Source organism: Cebidichthys violaceus, unplaced genomic scaffold (assembly GCF_023349555.1).
Source record: "Cebidichthys violaceus isolate CVI_PGR_0920_01 unplaced genomic scaffold, fCebVio1.0.p SCAF_9, whole genome shotgun sequence".
Classification (NCBI taxonomy): Eukaryota; Metazoa; Chordata; class Actinopteri; order Perciformes; family Stichaeidae; genus Cebidichthys; species Cebidichthys violaceus.
This window is the reverse complement of record NW_027176975.1, coordinates 12,514,792-12,538,555: the sequence shown is the minus strand read 5'-3', so window position 1 is coordinate 12,538,555 and position 23,764 is coordinate 12,514,792. Positions and strand designations below refer to the sequence as shown.

General features: G+C 41.1%; 3 protein-coding genes across 4 annotated transcripts; 1 reads left to right on the top strand and 2 right to left on the bottom strand.

Moving 5' to 3' along the window:
• Positions 1–831: 831 nt before the first annotated feature.
• mlec (malectin) lies at positions 832–5,746 on the top strand. Its single transcript, XM_068703845.1, has 6 exons — positions 832–1,026; positions 1,471–1,693; positions 2,193–2,371; positions 2,652–2,828; positions 4,774–4,831; positions 5,447–5,746. The coding sequence occupies exons 2-6, from the start codon at positions 1,492–1,494 to the stop codon at positions 5,689–5,691; spliced, it is 861 nt and encodes a 286-aa protein (XP_068559946.1). The 5' UTR covers positions 832–1,026; positions 1,471–1,491; the 3' UTR covers positions 5,692–5,746.
• A 4,258-nt stretch (positions 5,747–10,004) lies between these two features.
• Positions 10,005–12,061, bottom strand: si:ch211-170d8.2 (uncharacterized protein LOC571755 homolog). The gene is made up of 3 exons (XM_068703597.1): positions 11,647–12,061; positions 10,686–10,830; positions 10,005–10,524 (listed from the first exon to the last, which is right to left on the bottom strand). Exons 1-3 carry the CDS (start codon positions 12,059–12,061, stop codon positions 10,185–10,187), a joined length of 900 nt encoding a protein of 299 aa, XP_068559698.1. The 3' UTR covers positions 10,005–10,184.
• Positions 12,062–12,656: 595 nt separating this feature from the next.
• Positions 12,657–20,133, bottom strand: hps4 (HPS4 biogenesis of lysosomal organelles complex 3 subunit 2). Of its 2 annotated transcripts, none has more exons than XM_068704012.1 (13): positions 19,280–20,130; positions 18,310–18,436; positions 17,779–17,869; positions 17,473–17,616; positions 17,270–17,377; positions 16,857–16,973; positions 16,317–16,411; positions 16,149–16,221; positions 15,559–15,683; positions 14,815–15,469; positions 14,457–14,583; positions 13,996–14,107; positions 12,657–13,679 (listed from the first exon to the last, which is right to left on the bottom strand). In XM_068704012.1, the coding sequence occupies exons 2-13, from the start codon at positions 18,339–18,341 to the stop codon at positions 13,508–13,510; spliced, it is 1,851 nt and encodes a 616-aa protein (XP_068560113.1). In that variant the 5' UTR covers positions 18,342–18,436; positions 19,280–20,130; the 3' UTR covers positions 12,657–13,507. The 2 variants fall into 2 exon arrangements, with proteins under 2 accessions (XP_068560113.1, XP_068560114.1); XM_068704013.1 differs by lacking the exon at positions 12,657–13,679 and adding an exon at positions 14,306–14,332 and having other exon boundaries at positions 14,020–14,107; positions 19,280–20,133.
• Between the last annotated feature and the right edge of the window lie 3,631 nt (positions 20,134–23,764).

The window sequence follows — 23,764 nt, the reverse complement described above, 5'->3', positions numbered from 1 at the left end:
GCTAAAACTATTTGGCAAAACATGAAAACCAGTTAAAACGATATAACACTAAAATGATCAGTGCAATAATTAATGGTTCAAGTAAAAAACATTGAGGAGAGTTTTGCAGGCACAGCAACACCCACGATAAAACTGCTCGATTACATGCTGCCTCTGAAGAAACATTGGTGGAAGCAGCATCAACAGATATTTGCCCATATGCTTGTGCAAAGTACTTTGTGGAAAACAATTCGATTTTGAAGGAGTTTGCTGTAAATGTAGTGCAAATATTGATTAAATCTATAGCACCAGCTGTAACAAGCAGTTTAACTATACAGGCTTGTGTATGCTTCCTGTTAAGGATAGATGGTATTCCACGGTATGTTTACCTACGCTGTGTCAAGTTAAAAACAAAACTAATGAAACACCTGTCATCCATATAGGTATTGCTGTTGCCATAGCAATTTTCATTCATTCCTATCCGGGCAACTGACGAGTGTACCGTGTGCGCGCTGCGTTGGATTCTTATGATTGGACAAGACTCGGACCATACCATACCGGAAAAAGGGGGCGTGGATATTTCTTAAAAAGCACGTGTAATATTCTTATATTTTAAAAGATATATGATTTTTAGTCCGTCGAATGTGTTATAGGAAATACAAGATATCTTACATTTCTATCTTCTGTTCTTTGTGATTGGGCTATGATATGAAAATGGTGTTAAATAGTTAAGGAAACCTGAACAGGAGCATGTGATTGGACAGAGTATGTGTCACTCATTGGCCATATGGGAAGTCTAACGTTAGGTAGCCCCGCCTCCTGCACACTGGAAGCCGCTGTAGCAGCTAGCAGCAGAGCTAACGTTAGTTCGGATGCTCACATTGAATGAAAGTCGGTGTAACGTTAGCAGGCTGTTGCCACCAGCAACTGGGAATATCTCATCACTGTTAAGTTATCTTATCTAGGCACTTGGTGAGACTGTATTAGCATCGATCATTTCACACGTTGGTCAAAAGACAGGTTCAGGGACATTTGTGGAAGGGGAAGGTAAGAGACATTTGTATGGACGTTAGCTCTCGTAGACCAAGTATTTCTGGTTAGACAGGTAGGTTTGCTAGCTAGCCTAACCGACGTTAGTCGCTGCTAAATTCTTGTTGTCTTCTAGTTTGCCTAAGTTAATTAACACAGAAGCTGTAAGTTACATCATGAATGTGTTATGGTTAAACTGTGATACGTGTTTTAAATTCCACTGTTACTTCCTGTGTCTCTGTGTGCTCGTGCTACTGCCGGTATCAGCACTGTTAACGTTAGCATGCTGGCTAACTTAGATATCATGTTGCATGTCCTCAAGACAAGCTGGCTAGCTCCTTGTGCTAGCTAACCGTATGTGGTAAAATGTTAACATGTGGAGGGGTTACTTCCGTACAGCAACTGAGTAGTTATATGCTGCAAGCAAGCAGATACTGACACTGTCTTGTCTCTCGTGTCTAGGACCATTGCCTGTGTGTGGCAATGCAGCGGGTCACGGCGCAGCTCGTCGCCGGGCTGGTTGCAGCAGTGCTGTCGCTGCTGGCAGAGCAGTGTTGGGCGGATGGCGGGGGCCTCAGCCTAGCAGAACGGGTCATCTGGGCTGTCAACTGCGGGGGTGAATCGCATGTAGACGTGCACGGTATTCACTTCAAAAAGGACCCGTTGGAAGGAAAACTTGGCAAAGGTGAGTCGATGTTAACGGCAGTTTTACTGCTGATATGTATCTGCGTGTCTTAGCTGGGCTTCACCTGTAAGGTGTTTCAGAGAGGGACATTGTGATGGTAAAAATCTGTTCCTCAGAGTCATGTACGTACATTTCTCTGCTTGGTCCGGCTTCCGCCAGTAACCACAAGCAAATGAGGAGTCAGCATATAGAGCTACAGCTCCGCCTCTTTTAGTATGTAGAGGAAGCAGGTGATGATATGATCAAATTGACTGTAGGGTCATTCTTGGCTCCAGTTACTAGACACAGATACTGTAATTGCAAGTGGTGAACACATTCTGTTAACTTTCCATTTGAAATAGAAGGCCACTGTATTTCATTGAGTGCAGGAAAAGGTCAGGGCATGTGCAATGTGTTGCTTTGCTTGACTTAAAACATGATCATTTCTCCAGTAATGTGACTTGTAATGTTTTCTCTTGTGAGCAAAATGACTGAAGCTGATGCTATTCTCCTTTTGTAGCATCTGATTATGGGGTTCGTCTGCCAATACTGCGCTCCAGTCAAGAGGACCAGATTCTGTATCAGACAGAGCGCTACAATGAGGACACTTTTGGATATGATATCCCTATACGTGAGGAAGGAGACTATATACTAGTTATGAAGTATGCAGAAGTTTACTTCGCCCAGTCACAGCAAAAGGTATGGTTAATAAATCAGAGACATTCCAGTGTGAATGTGTATTTAATAGTTATATTTGTCTGCACAGTTTGAATGGACAATGTATTGCATTGAGCAAGGCATGCTATTTTTTTCTGTTTTAAATATACATTTCACTGCACAATTGTGTTCCGACAGTACTCTGGGAGCTGTTGGAATACCCATCAGTGTATTCTACTGTGGGCAACATGAATGTTAAACTGTGTGCGTGTGTGTGGATTAGCTGTTAATTTTTGCTTGATTTGGGAATTTGTTTTTCTAGGTGTTTGACGTCCGTCTAAGCGGCCATGTGGTGGTGAAGGACCTAGATATCTTTGAGCGAGTTGGTCACAGTACTGCTCATGATGAGATAGTGCCCTTTTCTATTAGACGTGGCAAGCTGAGCGTGCAAGGAGAGGTGTCCACTTTCAACGGCAAGCTCACTGTGGAGTTTGTAAAGGTGAGTTGTTAATCCATGTCACGTTACGACTGTCATGTTACAGATTGTTTCTTTCAAAGAAAAAGCTATTCAAGTGTCAAGAGTTTTGATAATAATTAAAATATTTTTTTGTAAGTCTTAATTCAACCCCACGTGTATAAAAGTAGTGTCCGAGCAGGTCTATTGTATAATCATTTATTTTCTATATGAAATAGTTTATTTTCTTAATGACAATGGGCAGCTATGTGCGATGGACAGGTGTTGGGAGAATAACCATTACACAACTAATGTTACTTTATAATGAAATTACTTAAATAATAGGTAGTGCTGTTATAAAAAAAAGCTACTTCAGCAACAGTAAGAAGTATCTAGTGACAAGATTTAAAGCAATAGTTTGAGAAATACAATTCTCTTTCTTGCTGAAAATTAGATGACAAGGTGGACACCACTTTCTTGTCTGTTTAATATGAAGCTACCTAATGTAAGAGTATTTCCCAAAATGTTGAACTGTTCTTTTAATATGATGGCATTCATTTCAGACATGAGCCGTGTGGGAAATTGCTATCATAACTTGTATGGCAAAGTGACTCTTATTCAAACACAAGCCAGACGTGTGAAATCGACAGTATATTTGCATAATGAACTCCATGTCTGAAAGGGCTTCAGACAGCCAGTTGGCGTGTGTGTGGGCCATGCAAATGACTGGCAACGGTCGCACATCTGCTTGTCCTTTTATCGTTTTTGTTTACTTGTCATGTAGTGTAACAATTAACTTTACTCTTTTAGTTCACACTGGACTAATACTGTCTGTGAATCTGCTTTCATATGTTACACTATTTATTTACCCCTTCTTCAAGTAAGTGGTCGCTTGCCTTTTTTTCCATTTCTCATGAATACAATTGCTGTTCACTGTGATTTAGGAGAGGACATTACAATGTCCAAAAGTCTGTAGCCTGGCTCTAAATAAGCTATGAGCCCCATTAATCTATCACCCTAAACAAATAAAAAAGGGCCTCTTAACTATTTCTGCCACTGTAATGAGGTTAGTAATTATGTCACTCTTGTACTTGTCATATTTTACTCTCTGGTAATTTATAGCTACTCCTGCTGTAGGCTTGCGGAAGCAATTGTGTTGGTGAAGTGTCCCCCCTCATATTATCCAACATCAACACTCTATTTTTTAGACACTTCCTAAAACCTGATCTATGTTACATTTCCCTTTTTGTACTCCATGCAATCAATACAGCACCATGTGACACTGCACTTCTGTTTCTATTGGCCTACATTTGTCAGAGAGCAGTGAGGAGAAGCATTATAGAGGGGGGGCGACTTGTGTATCAGCATACGTTTAATTTCTCCTCCTGCAAAACTTGGCACAAATGCCTAATATTAAAATGTGTGTGTGTGTTTGGATCTGTTTTTAAATTTGGGAACTTGCTGCAGGCCATACAAATATGTGTAAATAAGTATTCCCTTTAAGACCTGGGATCTGGTAAAATTTACAATTTTTCCTGAGGGGTTTTAGAACATCTGGCTGGAGGCTGGCATATTTAAAAAAAGATTTTTGTCTGTTGACCTCATTCTTCTTTTTATTGTTGGTAGATTACTTGCCCTCTCTGCAATTTATTTCTTTAAAAAGATACAAGTGGGACACACTGTCCGCTCTTCCTGCCAAAAAAACTGTATTTACAATGAACTGACAAAATCTCATGAGCACAGGTGTTTTTGTCTTGGACTTTCCACTTGTTCAGCAGAAATTCACCTGATTCTTTCCTTCCACTGTGATAGATTTATAGGAAAATGTAAATGTATCACCTTATTTAGATAAGGGTGCTAGAACCATTCATTATGTTTCTTGTAAGAAAAGAAAAAAAGATGATGGACTATTGCTAAAAACAAGATTTAACATCACTCCTGTATGTTATTAAATTACCTTTCTTACATTTCACATTGTTTTTCTTTTCAGGGTTATTATGACAACCCCAAGGTCTGCGCTCTCTATGTAATGAAGGGGACATTAGAAGGTGAGTCCAGAGACTGCAACTATACCATTATGTTGCTCAACCACATGTGCTTATTTTAGTAAAGTAGTCTCAGCTAAAGCTTATGGACAGCCCAAAAAAAAATATTTGGAAGGAGGAAACTTTATTTTGGGGTAAGAATTGAAAAACAAATAAAACCTGACTACGTTACAATGAACAGCGATAAAAATGACTGCACGTTTTGTGTAGCACACAGTTCTTATTAAATCTCTTTGACAAAGTAAAACACACACACACACACACACACACACACACACACACACACACACACGCGCATACATATATAAAGCATCTATCAGCGGCCTTTGACCTTACAAGAGCCACAACAGGATGAGGTAAGATTCATATTAATGTTGACGCTACCAGTTAGAGAACGTTAGACTGTTTTTTGTAATGGAATGGTAAATGCGTACGACGACATTCATTTATTCATGTCCACATTCATTTCGGGGCGGCTTAGGTTGAGCTTTAGGACAGTTAGGGGAGGATGGAGACACTACTTGTAGACTTAGTTGTAGCAGTGTTATAATCCATTTGTGAACCAATTTCATTGCATATGATTTGGACAAACTTCCATTGCACTTTTTTACTGGACAGATGTGCCAAAACTTCAGCCTCATCCTGGCTTGGAGAAGCCCGAGGAAGAGGAGGAAGAAGAGGAGGATAGTGAGGCCGGTGAGGAAGGTGGGAAGAAAAAGGTTCCAGCAGGTTCCAAGAACAGGGTCCAGTCAGGGCCCCGTACACCAAACCCATACGCAGCAGACAACAGCAGCCTCATGTTTCCCATTCTTGTGGCGTTCGGGGTGTTCATCCCTACACTGTTCTGCCTCTGTCGGCTGTGAGCTACAACTAGCGATGGAGGGGACGTCGAGCAGACGAGACAGAGTGAGACTATGGAGAGGGAGAAGGGGGGGGTGGGGGTGGGGGGGCAAGGTGGCAACAGCAGCACAGGTAAAGGCATACACACAGGTGGGAACTTGGAGAAAATCTTGACAACGGAGGGAAAAAAAGAGACAATAACTTTTCGGAAAGCCACTTTGCGACGAAGCAAATGCTGCTGTTTAGCAAAGAAAAGGAGATGTAGGAAGTGTATGCTGTGTGCTTCTTTGTGAATGTGTATCGCATCCACCTCTGCTGACAGTTTTGAACTATGTTAGTCATTTCCACTCAGACAGTGCAGGATTTACAGATGCCAGTCTTCACGGTTTGAAACCACATTTCAGCAACTATGGGGTGCTCAGGAGTGATTGTTCTGGGCCCGTTTTATAAACTAAAAGCATTGTTTTCTACTGAGTGTGGCAAGGAAGCACACTCTGTTTAACACTCCTGCTCTGCATCTGGTCAGATGTGGTCCCTAAAATTGGAAATGGTGCTGCTTAGAAAATGGTTAAGTAGTTAGTGGATATACAGTTGCCATTTGAGAGGCTCCCATTTTTCTCAACTTGTCGCATTTTCGTGTCTTTCCACTCGGATGTAGTTAGTCCTTTTGTTGACGTGCCATCATCTTCTTGCCATAAATTGTTAAAAGAAAAAAGAACTTGTCGTCGAACCAGCTCTGTAGCTGGTGGGATTATTTGCTGTCTGCTGTCTAAATCGGCTTGCCTTTTTATATCAGTTGTTTTTCCCAAATCTGTTGATGATGTGTGGCAATGCATGATAGACTTATTTGGCATTGTTTCATCAAACACTGATTCAAAGCCATTAAACTTGTCTTCAACAGTGATCACAAACTCTTTTGTACTTTTACTTTTTTTTTTAAGAAATAATCCATTTTAAAGTTCAAACATTACAAAGTGAGAATGTGGAACAGTTTCTTTCAGCAAGAGAAACCAGAGTTTATGCTGTGAAATGCTGAAGCTAAAGTGAGTCAGGATCTTTACATCACTGTATTTTCTGTGAGCTTTGCCTTCTCTATTCATTTATTTAGTATGCATGCCTGTCTCTTTGTTTCACCAAAGAATTCATTTTTAGATTTTTTTTTTTTGAAAAAGAGAAGTTGGTGGCCTGTTTTTAATTTGACAAACAGCTTGAGGTCTTTGTGGCAAGTGGTTGAAATTGGCGATATGTGGACATATAGATTTAGAGGAATAGAGCGTCGGGCGCGTTTTATATCGGTGGCTAACTGGGTGGACGGTTGTAATTTTTTTTTTTTTTTTTTTTTTCATAAATTTGTGTTTTGTATTTCACACAGTATGCTGTGTTGACTGATGGGCTAGAGATCAGGTCGCTGCAGCTCCATGTTGATGTAATGAACCCTAAAGAATCTGTGCCAGTCAATGCACTCGTTTCAAACATCCCTAAAGTTGCTCTGTGCGGTACCACAAGTTCATCCACCTGCAGTCAGAGATGTGAAAGCACAACATCGGTGTAAGTAGAAAATCAAATGTTTACTTGACGTTATAAACCAACAATTATTGCATTTTTCAAAATCTTCACTCAGCCTTTTCAAATCTGTTGTCTTAAAACTTTTTAATGTGGACTGTACCATTTTGTTAATTAAGAGTGAACTTTTCAGTGCAATTACGCTACTTGTTCTGGTCCTTTTGAATTGATTGAGCAAACAGGGGACAAATCTTTTTTTTATTTATTTTTTTCAATCTAGAATTTCGCCTTTTTTTTCCCCCTACATGGCCACATTATCAGACTCTACTGTTTTAGTCCCAGCTTTTGGACAATGATATCCCTTTTTGCTTTCCATGCGGTCTGAAAAGCAGCTTTGTTCCTCAGTTTTAATGAAGTTGAGTTGTGAACCATCCTCTTTATGTATCTAGTTACATCCCTGAAGTGCTTAGCTCTACTCCAAGGATGATTTTGTAACTCTACCTGTTTCATTAATGCTAATGTCCCCCAACAACCCTTTGCCAGTAGTGCTGTTGCCATATGCAGTGCTTGAAAACGGTTAATGAAAACGGTTGATAATTCAGGTGTTGTGGATCCTTCCTCACTCCTCGAGTCTCCTTCCCATTTTGATTGATGGTGAGCAAGAAGTTAATGCCAGAAAATATTTGGTCAATTTTGTGTGTTTTGAATTTCTTTCTCCTTGATTTTATTTTGAAGATGTAAACTCAACTCATATTTAAGACATATAAGCACTTTTAATTTTCTTCTGAAAAGATGCAACATTTTAATTTAATTCAGCACCAAAGTCACCGTGTTCTGTTCCTCTACCAGTCTACACAGTTGCGTGTTTATATAAGGTACTAAATCACACTTATTATGTGTGACAACCGTTTTGTTCTCCTCACTTTTGTGCTGTAGCTGAGGTGTAAGGGTTTCTTTGATTATCTGATGACAACTTTGTGGCCTTTCTTCTGGGGGAGGAACGGTTGCCGGTACAGAGTTTAACTTTTTCTTTTTTTTAAGGTGCAGTCTGATGAACCTGACTGTCGGAAAGTCAAATAAATGAGATTATGTCTGAAAATATGGGATCTTCCAATCTATTATATATATAATTTAAATCAGAGCGGGGCTGATCTGGAGATATTTTATAATGCGTTTGGATTTGTATGTTTGAATTTTTTTCCTCAGGATCTATTTTGTTTTGAGTTTTTAAAACTTGATATTTTATTGGTGTGACATTTTGCACTGCCTCATGTATTTTAAGATCATGTCATTTTTGTGTTTGTCTTTGTTGCCTTGAATTATTGAATACATTGTGCTTTACTATCATTCGCCTTGAGGTTGCTCTTTTGTTGGCATGTATCAAATTAGCCTCTTTTCTTTTCTTCTTCTTGTTAAAACACACTTTTCTGGGCTAGATTTTCATTCCACAGAAACACGTCTTGGTTGGAGTAAAGGCCATCTGTCAGAAGTATATCTTGAAACTCAACTTTTTTTGGAGCAAAGCCAGTCAAAAACAAAACATACGGTTAATAGAAAGTAGGAGAACTGTGTGAAATGTCCAGCACTTTTTTCAGTCTATTTAGCTCCTCACTAGTGTTGGACCTGCTACTGTCCATACATCTCATAACTGAATGAACTAGAGTGGAATGAAGATCTGCTCTGTTTTTTTGTTTTCATACAAGAACCAAAGAATTGCCGCCATTCCATCATAATTCTTTAACACAGTCACCTGACTAAAGGTTCTTAATTTCTTCTTTTTTCTCTCGTCTGGTAAAGCAGTGAAAAGGCCAGGGGAGGAAAACCGTTCATTTCTCGTCATCAGATTTGTTGTCCCCATTAATTATTCCTTGCCATGACACCCAATTGTCTTGAAATGCCTATCCTAAAAAAGTAATATCTGTGATAAATGTAAATTTCTTTGAGTTGACCATCTCCAGCTTGTTGCTATTTCTCCTTTTTTTCATTTTTAAAGCAACTGAACATGAGATGAATTTAAACTTAGACAAATTTGAACAGCAAAACATCTGCCCGCGTGTCCACCGTCCTGGCAGCCGACCCAACACACACACACACACACACACACACACACACACACACACACACACACACACACACACACACACCGAGGTCTGAAAGCCATTGATCACACAGTGCAAGTGTGTGAGACAGTGAGTGTGCTTAAATATGAGTCCTACTGTATACATACACATGTTTGATATGAGTGCTCTTCTGGGGGCTGTAAGCAGCAGCAGGTGGACTAAGAAATGTATTCGAGACCCCTGACCTTACTCTGATGTGGCATATATCTGAAATATCTAAAATGGGAAAGGCTGATTAATGCTGTCTCTTTTTAATAAATGTGCTATTTTATCAGAATGTGGTGCTGCTGTTTTTCCACTCGGACACTCCTGAGTTCCCTTTGAGTACTTTGTGAGGTACCTTGGCATGTGACTCCACAGCATCCAAAGTCTGGAGCATTTTGGAACTGTGCGACTTAAAAACTATCTTTACAGTCTAATAATATTTCCTGTAGTCACAGCAAAGTTCAGCAGGTGCACAGCACATGTACAAGCCCATTGTTTATCCAGGTGTGTTTTTTTTTCCACCTTTTCCCACAAACTGAATTCCTCTTTAAATAGAAGCACATATCTAAAAGGTATTGGGACCAGAATATCCAAAAGAAGAACACAGCTGAACAAAGACTGAATCATGTCCATGAACAGAAATGGCCTCACACTTGTATCACGAGGCATTGTTATATCAAGCTTTAATAACCAAAGAACTTCATAAAGTTACAGTATATCATTTTGACTATTAACATGTGTGTATATATTTATATTTTACAAAAAAATTACATTTATAAATTAATAGCTTTGACATTAAAGTGCATCATTTCCTTGTAAGCTTTGAGGCTATATGTCTTTTCAGTTGGAAAATGGATTCACCATATGAGATGTTTACATGCAGAACACAGTCCAGTCCCACTTTGACTTCATCTGTAGTACAGAGCCATGAAGGGTGTGTGTGAGAGGTGAACACCGCCAGTTCCACAGGATACCCCTGAAGCAGTGTGACTGCAGCCCAGGCCCAGCTCCAGAGCAGACAGCGTGCTGGCAACCCCATCCCCCCACACATCAGTATCGGTGTCATGCAGAGCCCCAGAAGCTGGCTTTTCTCCTGGTGGATACCTCCTGGAAGAAAACACCATCCGCTGCATTTTTTCCAAGCTGGGAGCCCCTCCTGCACCACCTGTCGCCTGTTTCAGATTCTGGAAAAGGAACAGCAGATCTACTCTCAGCTCCACCGTGTTGCCCTGTGACCACAAACTGTACCTAAAGGAGGCGAGAGACAACAGGGTTACAACCAGGCCTGACACTCCCAGAGGCCTTCAATCTTACAACTGCTTTGTGTCTTTACAGGCGTTTAGACTGAAATGAGGAATTTGTGTAAAACGTTAGTAAAAGTAAAGATCATAGTGAGCGTAGATTTTTACCGTGTAGGTAGGTCTCGCTTTGCCATAGATGAAAGGACAGGATAGATATCCAGACGTTGTGGGTTGGAAAGTTGGAGGTGGAGCTCGGCTCTCATAATCGTCAACGACAAAATGTCCCTGGTGAGGAGAAACTCCACATCTGTGCCTGAGGAGGAGGAAAAGAGGCAGTCAGGAGTCTGTCAGAGGCACAGTGCAGTTTAAGATGGAGCATTTCATGTCACAGACACACTCATGCCAGGCTGTAGTTTACTAAACCTCATGATCAGAGTAGGATCTCCGCCACAGAGATGTGTTTTTCACTCCTAATGCCTTGTTAATCTGTCAGCAGGATATCAACACTTCTCAGAGGGGACATTAAGACTCATTTGTATGCAGAGAACATAGTCCTCTAAAAAGCTGCATTCATCAAGTCATTAATGTCCTCCAAGCTGCTTTTCAAGCACATTAGCTTTTACTTCCACAGTTTATGACATTCTTGCACTCTTTCAGCATAATATACGTGTTTGATGCTGCGTCTTTCTCTCTGCTGAGTGATGCAGACTACTCATTAATCCCCATCCGAAATCAAAGTTAATTTGACAATAAATTTAATGAGCAAACTGCTCTTTTCTCTATTACATTATATATTCCATACAATTGTTATGCTGTATAAATCTCCAAATCTAATGAGCATGTTTTGTGGTGTAGAAATAACCTAAATGTAAGTATGACAGTGTTTTGAAGCAGTTGAATTTTTCACCAGTGCACAGCCATTTAGTGGAATTAAAACACATGGAAATGTAACCTATTCTTAATTGTGTGAGGGGGGGGTGAGCTCTGCAACTCGTCAAGGGCCACTGTGCCGCCTCTTAGTAAATCATCATGTCTACCAGGACCAACACCACAAAGTTCTACATTAGACCATAAGAAAATAAAGTTAATTATTACATAGCATGTTACAGTTGGATCTACTTAGTCTTACCTCCTCTCAATCGTCCTTGAATTCCTCTTACGCTTCTGCAGTTTACTCCTTCTTGACAGCAGTGATAAACCCGTCGGACAAAGCTAAAGAGAGATTTTCCTGGGAAAACCGGGTGCCGGGAGGCTCTCGGGGAAAAGGGCCGAACACGGAGCTGCAAAAGCGTTGCATTATCCTCGGGAGCTTGTGTGTTTTCCAGCCAAGGCGCCACCAGCTCTGCGCACCGCTCCAGGTGCGTCTCCGCGATCCCGCGCTTCAACGAGTCCATGCGTAAAGTTGCTCCGAAGGATTCATCTGCAGTTTTATGGGACTGTGACAGAAATCCCAGCTTGTCTAATGCGCGACCAAATACTCCAATGTCCCTTGTCATCACCGAGAAAAGAAATATAGTGATCCAAATGCAGTGCGAGGAGGCCATGGTGCTATATCTCTAAATCCTGGCCTTTGGATCTTCACTGATGGATAACAGGCAGCTTCTCTGTTGTGCCAACTCTCTCTCTCTCTGCCTGCTATATATCCCACTGACAATGGGAACATCTTACCACTTAAAATTTGAATCCCGACCCTCCTCAGACCCTGCCCCTCTTTTTGTTCGAGCCCTTAACCACACATTTACCCCCCACTGCTTTCTCTTAATGCGCCTGCATAATGAGGCGCCCCGAAGAGCGCCGACCCCAACCATTCAAATTCAGCGACTTAGCTAATGACTCTAATGACTCCATATCTGGAACATCAAGAACCATCTTATTTACAACACATAGCTCAGAATCATTCGGACAGAACAGGAATAATAGCATTTTATGAAGATGTGTTTGGCTTTTCAAATAGCTTTGCGCACGTCCCGCTTCGGACCAGTTGTAACCATTTGAAACGAGGCATTAGAAAGGCTGAAGTGAAAAACAATGGCTCCGGATTGGAGGGTCACATGCAGGCCGCTGATGGACCTAATAAGGCCGTGTTGCCCCTGTGGTTTTAAACAAGCATTTACAAAAGTAGCTCACAAGACTCAGCACTGAGAGGATCATGTATTCATTTAATACCCACTAATAATGCACTACAACATATCACAGTGAACATTTTCTTCACAAACATTACAATACTAACATTTTTAACAAATAACACTTTTGATTAAAAAAACAAACAATAAATCTAATAGCCGAGTAGTTAAATAAGACTTTTTATGCTACCAAGGAGTTGATTTCAAATAAATAATGTCTATGAAAAGTTTTAGATCATTTTATAAATTTGTATAATAAACTAATACTGTTTTGCAGAGTGTGCAGCGAGTAAAAGTAGGATCATGTACAAATGCAGTTAAATAGTATCAAGATTTAACCTGGCTTTAGTAAAAATTTCAAATTAAATGAATAAACAAGTAAGAGGATTTTTCTACATTTGCTTCAGTGATGATGAAAGGAAAATACCTGCAAAGTGAAAAGGTTGCAAAATATGTGCAGTGTGTTAACAGGAGCTTAATATGGCAAAATGGTGCTTCTAGATACAAGAGGTAATGTGTTTGAGCAAAATGGAAAAAACATGCACACAAAATAACTTAAAACTATGACTGAAACCTCATTGTTAACAAAACTTACGCTACATAACTTTAACCAACCATCCTCTCTGACATTTATAGTTATAATACAAATTTAGAAAATGCAAAGTTCTGCTATTAATGTGAGTGCCATAAGGTTGTATAGCACAGCAGATGGTAATACCATAGAATCTGCTGTGGGGAAAGTAAACCACAGCAGCAACAAAACACTTTAAGTCATATTCTCAGCTTTTCTCCGTTGATTTTAAGGTTACTCACAAGGCAGCTTTTCATATCTTAAGAAAACACAGCAGACGCCCCGACGCTGTCCCGTCAGAGCAGGTTAACCCCGTGTTTCAGCAGTCTGTTTCGTGCCTTGCCGGGAAGCGAGAAAGCACTGTCCTGGTGGTTAGGGATGCCAGAGTTCCTTAGCAATCCCCCATGCTGCTGGAAGTAAGTTTCCTGGGCCACGCTGCGGGTTCCATACACTGCAGCTCCAGCACTCCTGCGGTGAAAATGTCACATTTACATTTCAAGATTGTAGGATGAAGACATGTTATGCAAAAGAGCAAAGTGACACAAAAAAGACAAAACATCAGAACTTTCTCTTCCAGTAAATGTGAGTTGTTGTAGTGTGATCTAGAGGAAGATCTAGAGGAAGAACATTTAGGGATTGGTGGGATGTGACGATAGACGAGATGAATTGACAGATCCAACCCCCACCCCCGACTTCTACTTGAGGGGCCATGAAAAGCACGAGAACTACACCCCCACCCAACCCCACCCAACAACCACCATCATCAAGTCACTGCCATACTGACCTGATAATAGCCTCCTGCAGAGTTTCAGTGTTACAGAAATGTGAGTGAAGAAGTGACGTGGCTCTCACAAAAGGACGCTCTGGGGCTCCCCCTGGTCGACCAGACAGGTTGGCTGCAGTGACACACAATAACAAGAGACTCAGTACCCACAGTGGCACATTAACCTGGACATGCATGCCTGCTGCACAAAGGAATGCTGATCACAGTCGTACTAATTAGCTGTTAGCTCATGCAAAGACAAATATAAACTACCACCCCCCCCCCCCCCCCCCAGTCCCCAGGTAGAGACATTAGGGCAGAAGATACTCACTCTAGAAGAAAAGTGAAAAGTGGGAAACTGGGAAAGAGAGAATTTTTAGGAAATATTAGAAATGCAACAAAGATGCAAAGCGAGTTAAGAACACAAGAGAGACGAAGAGTGAACAAAGAGAGAAGTGTTTGAAGTGTTATGGGAGCCTCACTTGTCAGCGTGCTCTGAATGCAGTCAAAGTGGGCAAAGATGTAGGGTCCTGGAGCGCCCGGGGCCCCTGGAGAGATGGTCCTCAGATGGGCCTCCAGTCCATTGAGTGACGCCAGGCTGCTGTGATACTGGATACAAACCATAGAGGAAAAGCCATATGTTAGCATTACCAAGACAAATGTAGTGCACTCATGTACAGCTGGTGGATTACTGAGGTAGGCATTGCGATGTGTATCAGCTGTGTCATTAAGCTTATTTTTGTTGTACTCTTCTAAAGAACTTTTTTTTTCAAAATCTTTCAATATCCTAATGTAACAAAAATGAGAGAAATTATTATTACGGTTCCCGTTATTTCTCACCACTTCCTCCATAGAATCTGTGTCACTCAAGAAGTGAGGCTCCACCAGCAGAGCAAGCACCAAGCCTTTCACCCGGTGCAGGTACAGCGTCATGGGAATCAGTGGATACTCCTCTTGGCTGTCAAAAGCACCAGAGCGAGGAGGATCTGGTATCTCTGCCTCGTGGCCCTGAACATTCCCACAGCCACTTCCACTGACCTCTTCCAAAATGTTATCGCCATGTGATTCCTCAGCCCCTCTGAGGTCAAACACTGTCCCACAAGCTGTGTCTCCATCTCCTCCGCCTCCATTTAGATGGGAGTTTTCTCCAAACAATGAGCCGTCTCCTTCATTATACATCTGACCGACAACATCTCCATTGCTGTGAAAGCTGTGATAATATGACTCTTCCAGCACTTCCTCCTCAGCTACAGGGGAGTGTTTTCCGTTTGAAAAAGGGGACTCTAGCTGCTGCGGTGGGGGGTCGGTGGCACTCTGTGATGGATCTGGGCTAAACACGGAGCTGTCTGATAAGTGAGCTGATAAGGACACCTTCTGGGGAGACTGGGAAGAACCTGTATCAGACAACTCTGACTCAGTGGAGGGAGTGTCGGATAACGTTCTTGATAGGCGGGTCTTTCTCAGGGGGGTGTTTTTGTGTGGAGTAGAACGGGAGCTGAACGATAGAAAACAGTTTCAGGCACTCAGAATTATCTGGGAAATGCTACACAAATAGAACAGAAACTCAGCGAGGGAAGACGCTACCTGAAATCTTTGTCGACGGGGGCGGATTGCAAATACTGAAGCTCAGATATGGTCAGGAACACAGTGATGGAGCTGACGGCACCACCAAATGAGCTGAAGGAACTCGGCCCATTGGATCTCTGGGCCTGCATCAAAATTAAAACACTGACTTGAGACTTTTTACTGTTAAAGGAATAGTTCAACACTTTGTATACACTAATTGGCTTTCTTGTCAAGAGTTGGATAACCAATACCACTCTCAGACATGACAGTGATATCAATCTTCTCCGCTAACTCTGGGCATAAAGTGAATAACCATATTTGCCAAATGTCAAACTTTTTTTTAGTAATGCTAGTTTCAATGTGTCTTTTTTTTTTTAAATGTCTAAAACACTTAGTCTAAATTACTGGTTCTTGGCAAGTTCTCAGCTAAATACAAGATCTTTTAATTCTATTATGTAGTTAAATTAAAGAGTGCAAAAGATTGTGAAACATTCTAAATTGCTAGGCTAATGATTAGTTTACTCTTTCAAATGTTTTATACAGAACTGTTTGGGGGCCCTTGGTGAGAAAAGCTTAATTGAGCATGTAGTCCTGCCATCGCATCTTACCTTGGTGTATGTTTCACTCTCATGAACCATCACCTTCATTGTGAGCTCTGGAGACATCTGGGTGCTTACAACTCTGTGGAGAAAAGGCAGAAAAGTGAGATATTTTAAAACCGGTTATTTACAAAAGCTATCCCACTAACAAGGGGTACAGTCAAAATGTCAGCTCACCTTCCTCTGAAAAGAATACAGCCTGCTGACACTAGAGGGCAGCGCTGACAGGCCTGGAGAATTAGGGCAGCTTTGAGCAGAAGAAGTGGGTCAATCTGGGGACAAGAATTCAAATTGTTACCTTTGAGTTCATGTACAAGCACAGACACTGATTGATTAAATTGTAAATATACAATTTATAGGCCACAAACTTCATCAGTTCAGTTGTTACACCAAGAGACACTAATACAAAGACACGGCCAATGTTGTAAGATACATTTTTATTATGCTATGTCATCTATTATGTGATGTGACAGAATTGGCATGTTTCAGTGTATTATGCAAAATCTAGAGAATTGTACCACAGTGGGATTTTACAAAATATACTTTAAAAATAACACATTTGGTTGGCAGTTTGTGCCTGTCTAAATCTATTCTCTGGGTGCAATGACTATGCAGAAAGTTTGCCAAGACATACTGAACACTTACACAATACTACAAGACATTGTGACATAGTCATATCCTGTCTGAGAAGGAACTGTGACACCATTTTATACGTACATTAGTTGAGTCAATTGTTCTCAAGCAGCTGAAGATGTGATGAAGCTCTGACGATCCTGACTGCAGGTGTGAGAGGTACTGTGCCCATCGACTAGCCAGAGTTTCCTGACTGTTACGCTACGGTGCAAAACAAAGTTTAAATAACAGCATGGATACACCATTTTTAAAGAATTACCCTAAATACAAAAAAACAAGCAAAAATAACCTGCTGATTTGAAACAGAATTATTGCCTAGTTTCTGTTTATTATATGACTTTTACTCAGATTCTTTGTTGATTGCTCTATTACGTTGGTCTACAACTTGATGCAGATGAAAGTCTTTCTTTACAAAAACATCTTAATATCAGTGAGACAACCCAGAAACAAAACAAGGCTACTGTGGTATAAGACAACTAGACAACTGAAGAGTGCACCTGGTAGCTCCATCGGACAGAGCCATTGTAGAAACAAAAGAGGTTTATTAGCTGGTCCAGGAGCTCACAAACACTGATGGTGGGGACTTCAACTGAGCAGCCAAGAGCCTGGGAGGAACAAAAAGATATCCCCAAAATAATCATCAAACACAGTCAGAAACATCTTGAAAAGTTGCAGCTGAACCACCTGTGTGCTCACTCACCCAAAAAAAGTCATCTTTCATACGAATGGAAAACGTGTTGCGGCGCAGCCTTAGTATACGCACAGGAGAGGAGGAGAGTTCAGAGACACAGCGGCCCGCGCCAGCAAGCTGACCACAGAGCAGCTCCTGCTCATCTAAAGGGGTCTGACAGAAATAGATGCAGAAACTAACTTTGAGATTACAGAACTAAAAACCATGGGTACAAATATAAACACATAAAGAAGCATTAGATAATCATTATCATATTCAACAAACTCCAGCAAAACAACCAAACATGTCACATGCAATAATGTCTGAGTGCCAAACCTCTTCAGGGTAGAAGTAGCAGATTCCCTCTCTTGTGGGATCACCCTCTCCTGTGACTTTGGATCCATCATAGAGGAAGAAATAATTACACCTGTAAAGTAAATACACAAAGAAATGTCTCAATGATTCATTTAATGGCTAAAAGACGAGCATGTTTGTAGGCTTCAGAGCAGTGTGTTTGGTTACCTGGACATGGACTGGAGAATTAATTAAATCTCCTTAATTAACAGACCGTTGTTTCATTCCATCACTTTATTCATATGCTTGATAAGAAAAGCCAAACATGTATTAAAGTAGCTGTGATGCTCCAGCATATTTCATGTTCCAGGTGTAACAGAAATATCTGTTTAGTTTAGTTTTAGTTTATTTATTTTGCATAATTTAAAAGCGGACAGAGAATATACACACAAAGATCAGAGTAGTGGTTTGTTTTCACGCACTGCAGACAGCAGTGAGCAGAGATGAATGTTTACTATCCTGCAGATAGATGGTCTCTGCAGTAAACCTGGACGCAGTCTCAGCTGATCTTACCTTCTGGAGTCTGGCTGCATGAGCTCAGTCATCACCGAGAGAAGACCAGAAAAGAAGCTAGATGTCGCTCCAGTCTTCCGTTATCCTATACCCATGTATTTCCTACCGGACACACTGAAGATTCACTCTGACAAAAAAAAAGAAGTAGAACTGAAGAGTTTAACTGCGACTCCAAGAGAGATGTTACAAATCCTCCGACGCACTCACTGCAGACTGTCAACTGTTTGGCACAGAGAACAAAAAAAGATGTGGAATATTAAATATCACACACACGACAGCAGCAGCGGACAATGTTCTCATCCACTGTTTACGTGTAATTTCTGCTAAACGTAGTCAGTTTGACAGAGTCGGTGCCACTTGAGGAATGCGGGTCAGTCAGTCACACGTAACGTTAGTGGAAGTCATGTGAAAGTATGGCAAGCTTAGAGGGACAAACTAGTGGCCATTACGAAACAATCAACAACCAATAGTGGCGGAATATATACTCACAACTTACTTTAAACACTACCTCAATATAGAGAAAAAAAAGCATTAAAAGTTAAAGTGTTTCTACATTAATACTGATGAATTTCTGTGTAGACATTTTAATGTCGCAGGTGATACAGTGAAGCTATATATAACTTTACTTTTGGATATCAGTCTGGTGCAAATTATCATATTTTATGATATGATTATGCTTTCTATGTCAAATCTTGCTCTTGAAAGTATAGTTGTCATATAGTACGGAAAACTCTGGTGGTGGGGTATCATAGAAGCCCCTGTTATTCTTACATGTACACCATTACCTCTCGATACTGTGCATAATTACATTACTGGAAATTCTGCTTTATATGGAGATTTAATTACATGCTCTTAAATTATTCAAAGTAAAGGAAAACACCACCAATCATGTACTAATCAGGGAATTACACATGTGCGTACATTGAACATACATGGCAAGAGACTGCGTACAAAAAAAAATCAACCTTACAGTATATCTTCCTTTGAAGCCATAGTGAATCCTATTTTCAATGCTCGATTGAGGATGCCTTCAGAAGTTGGCGGCGGGATTAAAGCGCGATCAAACCGGAGTCAACTGATCAGGAGAGATCTGAAGATGTGTCCTCTCTATTCTGAAGTCAGGACTCGGACCGGATCTATACCCTAGATCAGGGGTGCCCAATACGTCGATCGCGATCGACCAGTCGATCGCGGCGGTAGTGCGGATAGATCGCATGCCATTCAACAAAAATTAGATGTCCTCATGGCATTTGCCACTTGATTGACATACATGGCAGCCAGTCTGAGATCACAACACACGGGTCACCACGTATGCGCGGTCAACCGCAAAACTCCGGCGAGCTAATTAGTTAGCCTCCCAATGCATTTCTACTACAGAAGCTAAAGCTGCAGCGCCATGATTTGGGGAACTTCCAAAACCTCGCATCAAAGCTGGAGACGCAACGGAAGGCGTGTGCGCAACTTGACAGTGCGCGCTACACAGAGCAGATTGACAAGTGTCTGCCAGAGTTTGACAAACGCTTTCAAAGCTTTGCTTTACTCGAGCCAGTGTTGGGATTCTATCTCTCTCGCTATGGAAGGCCGCAGCTCACGCTCTCTACTGTACTTTTCGTCAACAGAGTCGTATCAAATAACCAGCTGGTTCCGATTTACAATCAAATCAAAATATATTTAATAACAAACAGAAGCTATACAATTACAAACTGAATTAAAGCTGCGAGCAGCGATGAACGGGCCCTCGCATCCTCCCGCACGTCGGGAGTGCCGACGGGACTCCAACATATGCAGCCGAGATCGTCTGTGACAGTCGGACAACGCTCTTTCGAGTCCGATGCTTTTTTCTGCTTGGACTGCGTGATGCAGGAAATGATGCCCTGCAAATAGTCCACAGCATCCTGTATCCGCTGTGTGGTGCTACAGAACATGCACAAACATGTATTATGTTGCTTTATAACAACTGTAGACGACATTGTGTAAAAGTCATGTAAATCGGATGCCGGTTGTCAAAAAACGCATAATTACTTTGGCCAGCAGGTGGCGCTGTGAGTATTAGTGAAAATTAGCTTGTAGACATCCTCAGGCCATGAGTGTTATCAAGCATGGGAAGTTTAGGAGCGTTTGGAACAAGTCCGGCTGAGTTACATCAGCTTTTTTCATGGGGAGTCACGTAAAGTAGCCGCCCGCTACGGCTAAGCCATTCCGTCAAACGTAAAGCTTTTGATAACTTTTAATCACAAAGGTCTTGAGACTGTACCGACCAAATTTGAAGTGGATCCGACAAAGTGCCTAGGAGGAGTTCGTTAAAGTATAGCGACTAGAAATGAGCCTAAATCCATTGAAAAATGACACAAAAATCAAAATGGCCGACTTCCGGTACGGTTAAGAGCATGGTCCCAAGAGACTTATTTGTAAGTCTCTCTGAGATACATAATCCTACCAAGTTTCATACAGGTACCTCAAACGTAGCGCTGGGGCTGCTCTTTTGAAATATTGTAGGGGGCGCTATGGAGGCAATTTAAAACGGCCAAGCCAAACACCCATATAAAATATGTCTTCCCATCACCTAAGACAAATGTATAAAGTTCCATGAGTTTTTGAGCGTCCTAAGCTAGTGAACCATCAGCTTCCTTTTTCATGGCGAATGATGGGTTGCCACGGCAACAGCGTTCAACGAAAACTCACAATATTCATGATGATGCATCATCAATGTCTTAAAGCTATTTCGCCCAAATTTCAGACTGATCTGGTTAACTGGATAGGAGGAGTAAATAAAAGTATAAAATATGACATTTCCTTTTGCCAGTAGGTGGCGCTATGAGTTATTGAACATTTTTCAATTGAAATGTGCTAAAGGTTAAAATAGCATCATGCATAAGAAATTTCGTGCAGATTGAATAATGTACCTTGGAGTTATAACAACTTCTTTTTTCCCGGCCAATGAGGCAAAATGGCCGCCCCGCCACGTCAAGGTTCTTTGATGAAAACTCTAGCTTTTAATAACTTTTCATCACAAAGGTCTTAAGAGCATCCTGACCAAATTTGAAGTCGATCGCATGAATTCTCTAGGAGGAGTTCGTTCAAATACAAAGGCTGAAAACGCGAAAAATCACCAAAAAACGGAAATTGAGTGAATTACTGTAGCGCCCCCTATTGGTTGAATGGACTGAAAATTGCAGGGAATGTTCCACCATGCGATGGGCACATATACTGCAAATTTGGTGATTTTAGGATACACGGTTGAGAAGTTATATGTATTGATAAACAAGCCACACCCCAAGAATTTCATTGGTCCATATCTTCTAAACGCTGTAAGATATCAACAAGCTTTTGATAACTTCATGTGATCTTGATCCAATAATGATCCACAGAAAATTTGGTAGCAATCGGACCAAGTGTGTAGGAGGAGTTCTCAAAAATGTGTTTTTCACAAAATTCAAGATGGCGGAAAATTTTGGTAGGCGGACCTTAGGGGTCTGAGAGGCTTTTTTTTAGAGCTAGTGGATCTGGACATGTGTGTCGAATTTCAAGTAAATCGGACATACTGGCCGAGGGGCGTCGCCGGTCAAAATTCGAGGGGGTGCTAGAGAGCCATTTTTTTACACCGAAATATACAACTTGTGTCAGATGGCTATTTTCACCAGACCTGACAAGTCTGCAAAATTTGGTGAGTTTTGGGGTATGGCAAATACTCCAAATATGCGCCCAAAGTGGAAAAATAAAAATCATAATAATAACCAATACAATTTCAATAGGGCCTTCGCTGGCCCGATGTTGTCGGTGGCTCAGGCCCTAATTACACTATTAATAACAAAACAAACATATACATTTCATGAAAGTGAGGCCACGTCCGGGCCACGAGACATGTCTGCATCATGGTCAGGAGGAGGTCTGATTCTGAGGCCCTGTCCGGGCCACGAGACAGATACCTATATCTGCATCATGGTCAGGAAAAGGTCTATCTCTCCTCCGATTTACAGTCCTTTTGTCCCCCCAAAGTTACATTCCTCAGCCTATCGATCAGCTCCACGATTGGCTGAAATCTGATAAGCTCCCCCTTGGATCCTGACCCATTGTCCTGGGCAGACACCTCTGTCAACTACCTTCTTCACACCTCACATTCCTCAAACCCCCCTCACAGACACTCAATATACATACAATTCCTCACACCAGTCGCTACATGTATGTGCTGCACATTTCGGGAAGATATTGAGGTGATTCAAAAATTACAACGCTGTTTCACCTGAACTCGTCTGGAGTGGAGGAGGATGTTTTGACACTACAGACTGACAGTCAGCTGAAGTCTAGGGCTCATGGACAGTTTTGGAACTTACTCACAGAGGAAAAGTACCCAAACATGAGGAAATGTGCTACTTTCTTGACTGCATTATTCGGCTCTACTTATTTATCTGAGTCAGCCTTTTCCCACATAATGAATATTAAGTCCAAATACTGTTCCACCAAGACTGATGATCATTTGAAGTCTGCTTGAGGCTGGCTAGCAGCTACTGTCCGGACTATGCAACCCTGGTTGATTCCATTCAGTGCAAGTCATCAGAGTATATGACAAAAAATGTATAGAATTGTATTGTGCCATAAGGATTCATACAGTTATGCAAGGAACGCCAACATATATTGTAAATATAAATTGTGTTCCCAATGAGTCGCTAAGCAGCCCGCCATCTTGAATTTGTCCAAACCTTCGTGCAGGAGTGCAGAGCACTCTGAGCTGCAGCAGGGGTGTAATTTAGAGGGGTACCATGCTTATACTAAGGTCAACCAAATGATGCAAGGCAAAAAAATGAAAGTTTGTGAGAAGGAACAGGACGTTTGATATAGTTTTATTATACTTTTCCTACCGTTATAGTCAGAGGACATCAATGCCACTGTTGGAGCACTTAATGACAAGCATACAGGCTCATGAACATTAGGAGGAAAGAAAAACAGTGGCAGATGGGAAATAATACTCACAATTAGTGTAAGATTGAAGAGTTTAAGCAACAAATGTATTCAAATAATGAAGCTGCTGGCAATTAAATGGCTACCTTTTCTCTTGCTGTGATTCTGTAAGTTCCTGTAACGTTACAGACTTCATGATTCTGTCGATACATTTTCTCTTTCTTAAATATGGTTTGTTAAGGTTATTAATCTCTGCATCTAACATGTTCAGCATCGGTTTCATTAGTTTAGGCGCAGTTTTAATTTACAGCACGATGGCCCTATTTCTGTCATTGCCTGACATTACCAACTGCTCAAATACTGTAACATTGCTCTATACTGTGACTTTTGTATAGCTTTTTTTTGACATACTATGACTTTTTATCCACACAATACTGTTTGATTTTCCAACATACTATATGATATTTTTCGACATACAACTTTACTATGACTTTTTCTATTTCCATGGCATACAATCCTCACTGATTTTATTTCATTACATCTGTGAGAGACAGTGAAC